At 43.0% G+C, this 13,056-nt stretch overlaps 1 protein-coding gene across 3 annotated transcripts in view; it reads left to right on the plus strand.

The window, feature by feature from the left end:
- The first annotated feature begins 1,106 nt into the window (after window positions 1-1,106).
- Window positions 1,107-13,056, plus strand: part of LOC128937619 (WASH complex subunit 2C-like) — a 34,054-nt gene continuing 22,104 nt past the window's right edge. For 2 of the 3 annotated variants that reach the window (XM_054277396.1, XM_054277397.1), the window contains exons 1-13: window positions 1,107-1,211; window positions 1,585-1,749; window positions 3,237-3,302; window positions 4,020-4,193; window positions 4,844-4,937; window positions 5,319-5,377; window positions 6,150-6,197; window positions 7,462-7,566; window positions 8,082-8,169; window positions 9,351-9,419; window positions 9,784-9,896; window positions 10,914-10,986; window positions 11,748-11,804. In XM_054277396.1, coding sequence (XP_054133371.1) covers window positions 1,107-1,211; window positions 1,585-1,749; window positions 3,237-3,302; window positions 4,020-4,193; window positions 4,844-4,937; window positions 5,319-5,377; window positions 6,150-6,197; window positions 7,462-7,566; window positions 8,082-8,169; window positions 9,351-9,419; window positions 9,784-9,896; window positions 10,914-10,986; window positions 11,748-11,804 — 1,216 coding nt within the window. Of the gene's footprint in view, window positions 1,212-1,584; window positions 1,750-3,236; window positions 3,303-4,019; window positions 4,194-4,843; window positions 4,938-5,318; window positions 5,378-6,149; window positions 6,198-7,461; window positions 7,567-8,081; window positions 8,170-9,350; window positions 9,420-9,783; window positions 9,897-10,913; window positions 10,987-11,747; window positions 11,805-13,056 lie in introns of those variants that run through there. The other variant, XM_054277399.1, reaches the window with a different exon arrangement.

The raw sequence follows: 13,056 nt of genomic DNA on the forward strand, positions 1-13,056 counted from the left end.
GGGTTTACTGAGGCTCACAGTTTTAAAACTAAGGAGATTTTACTTGGCTCAGGGTAAGCCTTTCACTTAGTTCAGTGAGAAAAATAGGAAGAAAGGGTCCCTTTTCACTCGTAAGCCTGGGCACCAGGTGGGGCCGGTGCAGCGCTCCAGCGGGGAATGCTGCGCGCACACCCTGCTGCCGGCTCGGCTGCGCTCCCCGCCGCGCAGGGCGGCCAAGCTCCTGTCCCGTACAGGGCACGTCCCTTACAGGGCACCTCCTGTCCCCTACAGGGCACCTCCTGTCCCGTACAGGGCACGTCCCTTACAGGGCACCTCCTGTCCCCTACAGGGCACCTCCTGTCCCTTACAGGGCATGTCCCTTACAGGGCACCTCCTGTCCCCTACAGGGCACCTCCTGTCCCTTACAGGGCATGTCCCGTACAGGGCACCTCCTGTCCCTTACAGGGCACCTCCTGTCCCGTACAGGACACGTCCCTTACAGGGCACCTCCTGTCCCCTACAGGGCATGTCTCGTACAGGGCACCTCCTGTCCTGTACAGGGCACCTCCTGTCCCGTCTCTCCGTGATGGGGGTCAGAGCCAGGACACAGCTGCGGCGGCCGGACCCGCACCCGCCGCGGGATTCCCGCAGAGAGGGTAGCACAGGGCGGGACGGGACGGGAGGAGACAGGACAGGACGGGACGGGACGCGGTGTGATGGAAGGGGACAGGACGGGAGGGGAGGGGACGGATGTGATGGGAGGGGACAGAACGGGACGGGAGGCGGTGGCTCCGCCCAACGGCCCGCGCGCGCCGCCTGGCGCCCCCTGCCGGCGCTGAGGTGCGCACGGGCGGGGCGGGTCACGTGACGGCGCTCAGCTGACCGCGCGCGGCGGCGGCGCCGGCCCAGGGCGAGCGGCGGGACCGGGCCGGGCCGGGAGCGGCACCGGCGGGACCGGCCCAGGGCAAGCGGCGGACCGGGCCGGGTCGGGCCGGGCCGGGAGCGGCACCGGCGGGACCGGCTCAGGGTGAGCGGCGGGACCGGGCCGGGAGCGGCACCGGCGGGACCGGGCCGGGCCGGGAGCGGCACTGGCGGCGGCCCCGCTGCTCACTGTCCTTCTCCCGCAGATGAACGGGGACGTGGCGGAGCCGGCGCCGGTGTGGGAGCGGCCCTGGTCGCTGGACGAGATCCGCAAGAGCAGCCAGAGCTGGTCCTTGGCCTCGGACGCCGGGGTGAGCGGTGCGGCCGGGACGGGCCTGACCCGGCAGCGGAGGGGTGCGGGGCCGCGGCCTCCCCGGGCTCGGGGCCGGGGCTCGGGAGAGGGCCTGCCGCGGGAAGAGCGCAGCCCCCGGGCCCGGCCGCTCTCTCGGTGCTTTAACCCTGCGCTCCGGGCAGGAACACTGAAGTGAGGGCTTGGCTGGAACGGAGATGCGGAATGAAGTGGCTGAGACTTGTCCTGTGTGTGTGCGTGGGAGCGGTTCAGTGTAATGTGCGCGTGTTTTGGTCCTCAGCTGAAGTGTGTGGTCAGTTCTGCCTGTCTCACAAACGGTGCCAAAAGGAAAGAGTTGGATGCTGACTATTGCTTTCCTTTGTTGTTGTCAACAGCTTCTGCATTTTCTACAAGAATTCTCACAGCAAACCATTTCCAGGACACACGAAATCAAAAAACAGGTGGACGGCTTGATCAGTGAAACAAAAGCTACCGACTGCCGCCTTCATAATGTCTTCAATGACTTTCTTATGTTGTCCAACACACAGTTCATAGAGAATGTGAGTGTGCTCTAGTACAACATCAAACTTGTACTTCAAACTTTGTCATTGTCTATTAATGTAGGAGTGATTTAGCTTTCTGGCAAGTCTGATGCTGATTTAGGGATGAAATTACTTTTAATTGTATTTTGTTAAAAGATATCCTAATTCCCTTGTGAGTGATGCACTATCCAATACTGGCAGGCTCCCTTTGCCTTTTTAGCAATACCTTCCTTCCTTGCTGATACATAACCAGGAGATAAGAGTTTTGGTTTTAGAACTATGAATGAGTTGGGAATTCTGGGATTTCTTGGTTTATCTTCACAAGTTGCAGGAATGTAGCATTTGTCTGCCTTACCTATCTAAATATGAAGAATGTTATACAATGCTGTAAATTTGCTTAATGGTGTTATTTTACTGTAAAAGCATTCGGTATTAAAGGTGTTGGCCTGCAGGTAGTTGTCCCCTTCATGTGGTCATGACAAGCATATTTTCTGGTTAATGTTGCCACTTTATAGATATCTCTGTTTTGAAAGATAAAGCTGGACTCGAAAGCCTGTTGCAGCATTGTATCGCTATATGTGTCTAATTAAGGTGGAGAGCTTTGATAGTATTTCAGATTTTGGAGGGTTTTTAGCACTGTGAGTTTTATCAAGTGTTTTGTTTTGATCAGCATTATTTCAGGCCATAGGTGCCTCGTCATGGCATTATTATTGGAAGGGTGGTAGCAGAGGAAAAGATGAAAAACTGGATTTATATTCTGGGGGTTTTTGCTGCTAGTGGGTTTTGTCAGTGCTGCAGTGTCTTTTCTGACCTAGCTTGGCTGTTCAGCATAATGATTCTGCTGAGAGCAGTTTGTACCAAATGTTTTAAATCTCATGTGCTTACAGCTGTTTGTTCCCAAATTAAGGTGCACAGAAATAGGTCTTCATTTCTGATTTTCATTTTAGTTAGTAAGAGATCTGTCTCTTCCCAAGGGATAACTGCACCTGTGTTTCAGATTTGGATTTAGGTTTGCAGGTTTCATGGAGATCTTTTATTCCCCTTTTTCTCCTTGTTCCTATAAAAGATTGCTGGATGTGAGGGATCATCAGAATAAACTGAAGGTTGAGGGTTGTTGTGAACCCTTTCTGTGAGTATGGGAGGAAAAGCTACTAAAAAACAGAAAACTAAAGTAGACAGCCTCTAAGTAAACTATAGGTTTCACTCTGAAGGTGTCTAGAACAGCTTTACATTGGAAATGTTAAAACAGTGCATTTTTTATCATGTTCAGGTTAGTCTGTTAGCAGACTTGAACTACCTCAGTTGCATTGAGAGGCTGCCAATGGTACCTTCAGTACCAATGCATGAAGGTACTTGACATCATCCATGGCTTCCTTTTTTAATGTGTAATGAACTAATGTGTGATTAATTACATATTAACAGTGCACTTTGTGGTGGTACCCCATGGTTTAGCCCCTGTAGTAGTACATTGTTCTTACATGAATTAATTTTGCTTGACTTTTCAGAGAGTATATGATGAAGAAGTGGAAGAGCCTATTCCCAAAGCTGATGTTGGAGACAAAACAGAGCAGGTAGTTTAACTTCAGCTGCCTTGAGTGCTGGCAGTATGTTTGCAGCCATTGTCTACCTTCTCGTTTTCAAACTTGCTTTGCTTACATTTACAGCTTACAAACCAAACTCCTTCCTTTCTCCTTTCTGTTGGATAGTGTATGTCACTCAGTCATAAAGTTGACAGTGATATTGGAGGCTACTACAGTGTGTGATCATCTGTTAGTACCTCCCCAAGCTCAGTACTGTATGCAGCAGACAAGACTTATGCATTGATTTTTAAGTGGTTATGCATGTTTTTTCAGCAAGAAGGCCTTGGGCAACCTTACTGGATTCACAGGTAGTAAATTGGGGAAGCAGAATCTGACTGAAATAATTCCTAGGAATAAGTACTCAGAGAGCTATATATATATATGGATGTGTGTAAGAGAGCTACATATATGTATGTATGTATGTATATTACAATCTAGATGTATTATACCATAAATGTCCCCATAATAGTTTAGGAGCACAAGTAAAACAATATTGTGCTTGTGTGGATGTTTAGAACATCTCTGTTTCTGGAATGATGAAAAGGAATTAAGTCAAGCAAAAAAAAAAAAATCTGATTGTCCTTCTAATCAACGTAGTGAAAAACCTTTCATTGTGCTGATTTGAAATTAACATTTTGAATGTGTGTTGTGGTAAGACTGAGTCTTAAGTAAAATGCAATGAGCATGTGTTTTTTTCTGTTGCTAAAGGAAAAGACGCGGGAACAGAAAGAAGCTGATCTAATCCCTAAAATTCAAGAAGCAGTGAATTATGGGTTGCAGGTTCTGGACAGTGCATTTGAACAGCTAGACATCAAAGCAGGGAACTCTGACTCCGAAGAGGAAGAAAGTAATGAAAGAATGGAACTGATACTTGAGCCAAAGGTACAGGGACCCGTTTTTGCTGGGTTTGTTTTGCTTTCTTGGACTTGCTCTTTGCTTCTGTCAGCTGTATTGCTGCCTTAGTGTAAAACTGATGTTACCTAAACCTGTTGCCTAAAAAGAGGGTTTGATGACTGCATCTGAAGAAATGCTCTCTGCTGAGCTACTCCTTTTGTAACCTGTCTGTCTTGCAGTTAGGTTAGCATTAAGGTATGGCATCCTAAAGGAAGTTAGTTTATTGGCGTGAACTTTGAAGGGGAAGCCTCAGTTCTGTGTGAGAGTGGGATGTACAAATTTCATGCTTTGTGGGTACAAACCATATCTTTATGGGTTGTTTTTACCATCCAAATAATTAAAAATCCAAGGTCTAGGTTTTGGGATAAGACCTGTAGGTCTTTGCAAGGATATTCTTCTGTTAGATGGCATGCAAAAAACAAGTTGGGACTACACAAACAGAAGTACCCACTTTGTTGGATGGTGTTGAGGGAAATAAACATCAGCTAGCCCACCCAGTCACATGTTGACTTGAAGCATAGGTTTGGTGGGACTCTTAACAAGCTTGTATCTTCCTTGAGTTAAGACAAGGGATGTAAGGCTTCTGTTCTGAGGGCTGTTCAAAGATGTCAGAAAGACCTGATGTTGTCCCTTTCCAGGATCTCTATATTGACAGACCTTTACCTTACTTGATTGGCTCTCAGCAGTTTATGGAACAGGATGATGTTGGCCTTGGGGATCTCTCTAGTGAAGGTATGTGCTGGCATGACCTTTTATTTCTATACAAGTAATTAGGTCCTAATCCAAGATTTTTGACTGTTTTAAATCACTGCTTTGGTTTTCCTGTGTACTGTTCTTGCATGGTTAGATGCAGGCTGTAATTAGCTGGGGAAAAAAAATGTTGATCATGTATAACAACCACATTTCCAGTATACAAAGCAGTAATTTCTCAGTTACTTGTGCTTTGTGTATTAGAAATGCAAAGTATTAACATTTCATCAGCTGTCAAAGTTCTTTCAAACCACTCTCTACCCACCTGAATTTTAGTTTTCTTCTCAGACTCTTTAGGTGGCTTAAATGGTGACCACATTGTTCTGTGTCTGATGTTAACTTTTTTGTTTCCATTTAAATTAGAAGGATCAGTAGATAGCGATCGTGGAAGTGTAATTGACAGTGAAGAGAAGGATGAGGAGGTAAGTGGCAAGTACCAGCTGCTTTGCACAAACATTCCTTGCATGTGAGGCCATTAACTACCTTGCTTTTTAAAGTTGGCTCTCAAGATAATACTGCACGATGTTTTTTCCCAGTGTTGGTTGGGATATATATATTTTGTTATTGTTCTCATGCAGTGGTTTCCTCTGCAGCTTTCCAGAGGAACATTTTTGTGGTATTGACTCTAGCTGTTATTAAAGTAGAATACTTCAAACTGAAGTGTTTTATTCCACTCTTATTTAATTTTGTGAAGCAAATCAGATTCTTATAAAGAATTGCATTTATAGAGAACAGATCTGTTGTAAATTACAGTCACAAAGAATGGGATGGAGACTCTCAGGAGCAAGTTTAAAGCTTTAAGTGATGCACCTCCAGGCTTAACCTCATAAATCTGCTGCATTGGAATACCAGTTTATGATTTGTTTTGCCTGCTGGGATGTCTTTGCTTTGTAACTGTGCAATCCCTTTCTCCTGAGGTGTTTGCTTTTGGTGTCTTTGCTCACTTTAAGTGAAATCCCTTTGAGTTACTTGGATGCAGTCACAATGGAGCCTGCTGTCCTTGCTGAATTAATGACTTTCTGGTGAGCTCCTGTCATAAAAATGGTCAGCACTGGGGGAACAATTTCTTGGTCAGATCATAGTGAGGAGATCTGCATGTCCAAACTTGAGCAAGCTCAGAGTTTCTGAGCCCTGTCCCTTAACCACTGGTTGAAGTAATGTGTGATACTTGTCTCTGGGTCTCTTATGTTACAGGAATCAGATGATGAATTTGGGAACCCTAGTGAAGATGACCAAAAGACGGTATGGTTAAACGCTCTGGTACATACCCGAAACACTTCCCATTTGTGACACAGTGAGCATGCATGAAAGAGGAGATGAGAGCTCTAGACAGTCATAAGTAGCAACTTTGTGAGGCCTGATTTTTATAACATTATATGGGAAAGTCCTGGGCAGATGGCACCATGTTCTGAAAATGAACCTGTGTTGGGCTTAAAGACTTGCAAGCTGTCATTAGATACAGAGCCTATGTGGGATGGCATTGCCTGATATGTGTTTTCCTGAGGAACAACTAGGGAGGCATGAGAGTTCAAAGACTCTACTCCAGGAAAACTAGGCTTCTGCGGGTTCATTTGGTTTATAATTAAAAATCTAATCTTGCTGTGCTGGAGGCAAGGAACAATACAGTTTGAGTATTACATGGGATCAAAGATGTGAACACTATTAGATATTTAAACAGTATATCCATTTGGATCATGAATGAGAAGGGAAGAGAAATGTTGAGACGGAAAAATTGAAGCCTGACTTTTGTAATTGATTTTAGATGAAGGAATCTTATCCATATTTAGATGTGCTACTGCAAAAGAATTTTAGGTGGGGATCCTCAATCTGGCATGATTTAATGCCAAAAGAGCAATGATGGAAAAAGCAACCCTTGTTTAATCTACTTATTAATAAAACAGTGTTGCAAAAACACTCAGATGTTACTATATCTGACCTTCATAGGGTAGCTTTGTATGCCTGGTGTATTTTAAGATGAGCAAGTATATTTGGGTTGTTGGTGATTTAGTTCAATTATGGGTGCTTGCCTGTGCCAACCCCCAGCTCTCATCCAGTTCACTTCATCTTTTTCACCCTCTTACTGATGTGACTGAAACCAGGATGTGAGCATGTAGTGTCTCTCATTCTGCTGTGCACCCTAAGGACAGAGCAAGATTTTTTACTAGTTGATCAAGGAACACTAAGGAATACTTAACTCTGTGTTATGTGTTAAGACTAAATACCAGGTCTTTAGTTTGTGCATGGTAGTGGTACACACCATGTGAGGGAGCCTTTGTGTCCTCAGTTGCAGCATTCAGTAACACAGCACAGGGTTGGGGTGTGCTAGAGAATGCAGCAACTGGCTTGGGGCTAGAAGCTCTCCTTCCTTACCTTTCAAAAGCTGTGAGGTACTCCAAATTGGCTGTAATTTCCCGTCCTTTCTGTGAGTTTGATTTGAATATTTTATCTAAGCAGATGAAGTTTTGTGCTTGTTTTGTATGTGAACAGGATATTATTTGTTTTTTAGAGGATAGCCCAAATGAGTGATGAAGATGATGATGATGGCTGCGATCTCTTTGACTCTGAAAAAGAGGAGGATGAGGAAGGAGACTTAGATGAAAGCACAAAGCCTGTGAGTAATTGCTGCTTTCCTGGAGTGGGAGATCTGACTTTTTATTAAAAAAATTTGTCCTTAGAGAGATTATAATGGTAACTCTCAAATACCTGGAATGGAATTCCGTAGGAAGTGCCTCCAAAAATCCTGAGTAGTCTTTTAACATAATTGTTCATGTGTTATGCCTTTAAACTCGGGGATTCTCACAGCTTAAAAAAGTATCAAAGCTGTCTTTCAAGAATATTAAGAAATGGATGATTGCATTTTTGTGAGGTGAAAGCCTTTTGTTTCTCCTGTTTACAAAGCAAGGTGACATTAACAACTATGTGTTCATCAGAACTAGAAATTCTGAGAAATTCTGATGCATGCCTAATCTCTGCTTTCTTAACAGAAAGCTGTATTGCTTCTTCTGAGGGCTTCAGACAAAGTCTAGACAAGATACTGTACAAGTGAGGCTATAGAATACAGTATTTGTAATTGTAATTGCATCAAGTTGCTAACTGGATCTGCTGTTACTTGTCCCTGCTGCTCAGAAAAAGAAGAGGCCAACATCATTTGCAGATGAGCTGGCAGCTCGAATCAAAGGAGAAGTGCCAGTCAGACAAGATGAAGAGTGTTCATGTGAGTTATCTCCCAAGTTTTGAAAAGTGTTTGTGCAGTAAGGGGGGACTTGTGAAAGTGTGGGACAGGAGATTGTGGGTAATGAAACATGAAGTTACACAGGTCTATTATTTGAACATGTATTAGGTAAAAGCATGACAAGAGGAATTACAGACACTGTTTTGTGCTCTGAGTAATTCTTTGCCCATAACTCAGAGGACTGAATTGGAATTCACAGTGGGAAACACATTGCTTTCAGGTGAGACAGGTCACTCTCAAAACACACAATATTGGAAATGTTTTCTTTCCAATCTGATTCTCCCTCTGCATGTTTGACCACATGTGCATTCTCCTGTTTCAAGTAAATTTGTGGAAGCCACTGGTCACTGTGGTCTTTCTGTGAGCTCTGCAGTAGAAAACACCTCAAGCAGTAGATTGGTGTTTTCATGTGGTATGAATTGTTTGTTTTCTTTGCTTAAATGTAGTGTTTTGAGGAAGCTTTCCTTGCTCCTGTCAGTTTTGATATTTTAGACTAAATAATGCATTTAACTTTTGTGTTGCTTTCAAAGGCAGAGATGTCTCAAGTATTTAGTCTTGGAGCAAAGCAGCAGTGGAAAATAGCTAGGTGAAGTTGAGTTGTCAAGTGCTTGTGAGACTGCTGCTGACCTGTAAAATTGGGAAGATGAACAGACAAGAGCTGTGTGTGTTCTTGCACAGTTCAAACAATCAAACTAGGTCTATTGATATCAAGAATATAAAACCTACCAACTTAACCTGTTCAGTTAGAGGGAAATCTTCCAGTCATTGAAGTAACCTTGTAAGGCAAGAGGAGATAAAACTCTGGCTTTGCTTTTGGTAGCTGAATGAAGACAATAATAAATCTGGAACCATTTGAGATGCTTGGAGGTTCTGCAAAGGTGTGGAACCTGTGCAAAGCTGTGTTGCTTTCTGACATCTCAGGTGACACTAGTCTGCATGTAGACAATTGTGTTGAACCCCTAGTGCCTAACAGAATTACTCTATTACAATTTTAAGTACTAGTTTTAGAAACTGTATTTCATAGAATTGATTAATCAGGCTGATTCATGTGGAAGCACAGAGGTCAGCTTGGTTTGCTATTTTTTAGGTTCTTTTTGCCATAGATTGATCTCAGACTGTAAGTAAAGGTGGACTGGTTTTTCATTCTAACTTTCTTCTTACAGCCCTATCATCAGAGACCAAAACAAGGAAAACCCCAAAAGAGAAGAAGGAAGTTCGAGTTCCATCAGATGGTAGGACATCCTCCTCTCATGCTTTTGAATTTTGGGCTCGATTGTAAGATAACACTTAAGAAATCGTGGCTTTTGCTATAGAAGCTGGGTGGGATATCAGTGAGTATTCTTTAAGGTGAATGTGTAAACAAATCTAGATGGGGCTGTTCATGTAAACAAGGCTGGAAGCACACTTGGTGAGAGTTCTTCCTTTATGTGGCCTTCTGCAGCAACCACACAACCCAGTCTGTCTTCAGCAGCTTCTCTCTGTGTCATGTTTATGAGAGCAGATGGAACCAAAGCAGTTTTTATTTTGGTTGTGTCTAATTTCCTTTCCTGAGACTTGATCAGTCTTACCAAAGCTCATGTCTCTTGTACTTTCTAGATGAAGATGATGACATCTTCAAGCCTCCTAAACTGACTGATGAGGACTTCACACCGTTTGGTTCACGGGGTGGCCTCTTCAGTGGTGGAACAGGCCTCTTTGATGATGAAGAGGTGAGAATACTGCAGATATTAAGAAAAATAATCTGATAGTGCAAGGCAGTTTTGTGTCAGTGCAAATTTGAATGAAGCCATCACTGGTTACCTCTTGGTGACTTTTTACTCAGACTACTTTCCTCATCTCTGTAGACCCAGGACAGCCAAGCAGATCTGTCTGTGATTGCTGCCTGCCTGCATACTCCTGGGCTTGGTTTCTGTTATGTGAAGTTAAACATCTCTGAAGGGTGATTTATCTTCACTTTACTTGTGCGTTGGAGGAGACTGTGCTATACCAGCAGGCAGACACAGCATGACAACAGACAAATGATAACTTACCAATGGCAATTGATCACTGACACCTCTGCCACACCCCTACTCTTTCTGAAGTATTTTGTCTTCTTTCTGGAGTTTTATACAAAGACCATGCATTTTGAGTCTCCAGGTAGTCAACCTCTAATACCCCCATTCGCATAAGAGGGAGGCTTTCAAGAAGTTAAGTGGTCAGTACTCAAAAAATCTGGAGCTTTCCTGGAAATCCAGGCTGTGATTGTTGGACATTGGCACAGGGCACTGCAACCTGAACACAAGAACAACTGTGGGAGTGCCCTGCAATGTTTTTGAGCTGTAATATATTTCCCTGCACTTATGTTTTATCTACATGAAGTTCAGGAGTATTTTTATGCTTGCCCTGACCTGAATTTTTCCCTCAAACCTTAGTGTATAAACTTCAGTAGGAAAGCTCAGAAGGGTATAATCAGGATCTAACCAGCTGTAGAATAATTAGTGGAAGTCCTTGAAGATGTGCAAATAAAAGGTCATTCCTTCTCTTCAGCAGACACACTAGCGATCAGTAAATTGAATTTTAGAAGAGTGCTGCTTTTCTGCATGTATGCACTCAAGTTAACAATTGAGTGATTACCTCCTCTGTCTTGGCTTAGAAGTGAACATTCAATATGGAAAAATCAGCATCTGTAATTAACTACAGAAACAAATTTACCGCTTCCCTCCCTTTGCATTTTCATCTATGAGCAGAGTGATCTTTTTGCTGAAGCACCAAAAGGAGAAGAATCAAAAGAGAGAGAGGAGCAAGCCCCAGTAAGCGAAGGTAAGAACCACCCTTTGCCTCCTGTAGTCTTGTCTGTGCTGTGATTTATTACTGCTAGCAGCTAGGCTGTTCCCAAACTAGAAAGCCTGGTGTAGCAATTACAGAGCAAGTCTCTTCTCCTCAGCAGTGTTAATAGAAAGCAGCTGTGTTAAATTTTACATGTGTTTGTTTGTATACTCTCCTAGAACTGAAAGGATGTCCTTACTGCTGTTGGCAGAGCTCTCTGCTCTGTGCTGGGTTCCTGCTTCTCAAGTGTTCTTTACAGGATCCAGTTGTGGGTGTGAGGGGAGCAGAGATTGCTTCTTGCAGATTAATTCACCTGAGTTTCTCACTAGCTGCATAGCCTTAAGGACTCTGAGCACACATTCTGTATTGCAGAGCTTTTACTGAAGCACTGTATTTGATGAATTTTCAGATATGTTTTGGGAGACTAAGCCATTTTGTTTTGAATGCATTGAAGTGGTTTTGAGTGTGTGAATGTGAACTGTTGTAAATAATGATGTATGTAAACTTGTAATGTGTTTATAAGCTTCAGTGTAGTAGAGCTGTTCTTTGGAGTTTAAATTGAAAAAAGTAGACTGTTACATATATTTGAAATAGCCCAGAAGTTCAAGAAGAATGTGTTAAAAAGTTCTGAGCTGTTAAGAAATAAAAAGCAGCTTAGACAACTTCTTGGATTCCCCTTTCTGTGGTAAAGTTCTGAAGGCTTTGACAGCATAAAATAAGTGCATCCATTTGTATTGTACTTCCTATGATTTCAGCATCCTCTACAAAGTCCTTAAAGAAAGTTCCTGCAGGTGCAGTATTTCTGTTTCCAGGTATGATTTATTCAATAGCCAATTGCTTCATGCACAAAATGCTCTTTTCTTTAAAACCTCCTACTGAGGTTTTAAAGAAGAAACTATCCAGATGCAGCAGCACTGCATTGCTTGATCACATGCTTAATGACAAATACAGATGCTTCTACCATGCTAAGCCTAAACTGCAGCATGTTTTATGGATAATCAAACATTCTGGAGGAGTTTTGAAGGTAGGTGTCACTGATGGCAGATATTAGCAATTGTCAGCTTCAAGTGTTGTGCTCTGAACTTTTAAGGATGTGTGTCACTTCAACTGACATGCAGCTTAATTCTGCTGTACATGCAGTCACAGCTTCCACTTGTAGCCTGAGAAGGAACTGCATTTTGATCTTTCACATTTTATCATATTGCCTTGAGGGTTAGCAGAAGAACAGTTTAAACATCAAGTTCCTGTGTTAAGACCAATCTTGTTTTTTTAATTTACTGATAAAGATTTCTGTCAGTGTGCAGGCTCTTCACTTGATTGAGGTATCTGAATTTTAAGTTTTGGCCTTTCTTAATAAAGGTCTATTTTAAGACTGGTTTCAGTTAACTGCGACCTCAGTCAGCAAAATGTTTAGAGTAGGAAGTAAGTACACAAATGCAGAGTTTTTACTCCAGGGTCAATGATACATGTCAACAAGGGGACTTGTAAATAATTGTAAAACTCAGTAGCAGAGTTCAAAACAGCAGATTGATGTGTGGGATTTTTTTATCCTTTCTTCTTGGAGGTATAAGCAGTGAGTTTAGTCTTTAGTTGCTTCCTCTCAATAACTTGTAGACAGGCTTAAGTCACCAGAGAAAAGCCAAGAATTAAGGCTCCTTTGCTATTCCAGTGAATGGTTTGTTTAGGGACTCAATAATCTTTAATAAATAACTACATTTTGTGACTGTATTCCTGTCAATCCTGAGGCACTTTATAATTGCATAATACACTTTTTTTTTTAATAAGAACCTGCTGCTGATCAAAATTTATGCAGTCTGCTGACTTAACCAAATAGCAGTAGTTCAGCTTTCTGCCAGACTTTTTTCAAGTATCTCCCTACCTCTGTCTCATTTCCAAGCTACACATGAGAGGCCAGGAGACAGGCTGAGACCGTTAGGAGTGTTTCAGATGATCACACACTGAGCACTGAGGCTGGACATTCCCACAGAGAGGCAGAAGGAGCAGTTGCTCTGGCTGGCTCTAATCCATCACTGCCATAGCTGGTGTGTGCAAGGACATCATGGC

Source organism: Melozone crissalis, unplaced genomic scaffold (assembly GCF_028551555.1).
Source record: "Melozone crissalis strain CALT ecotype California unplaced genomic scaffold, PUWL_Pcris_2 ptg000019l_1, whole genome shotgun sequence".
Lineage (NCBI taxonomy): Eukaryota > Metazoa > Chordata > Aves > Passeriformes > Passerellidae > Melozone > Melozone crissalis.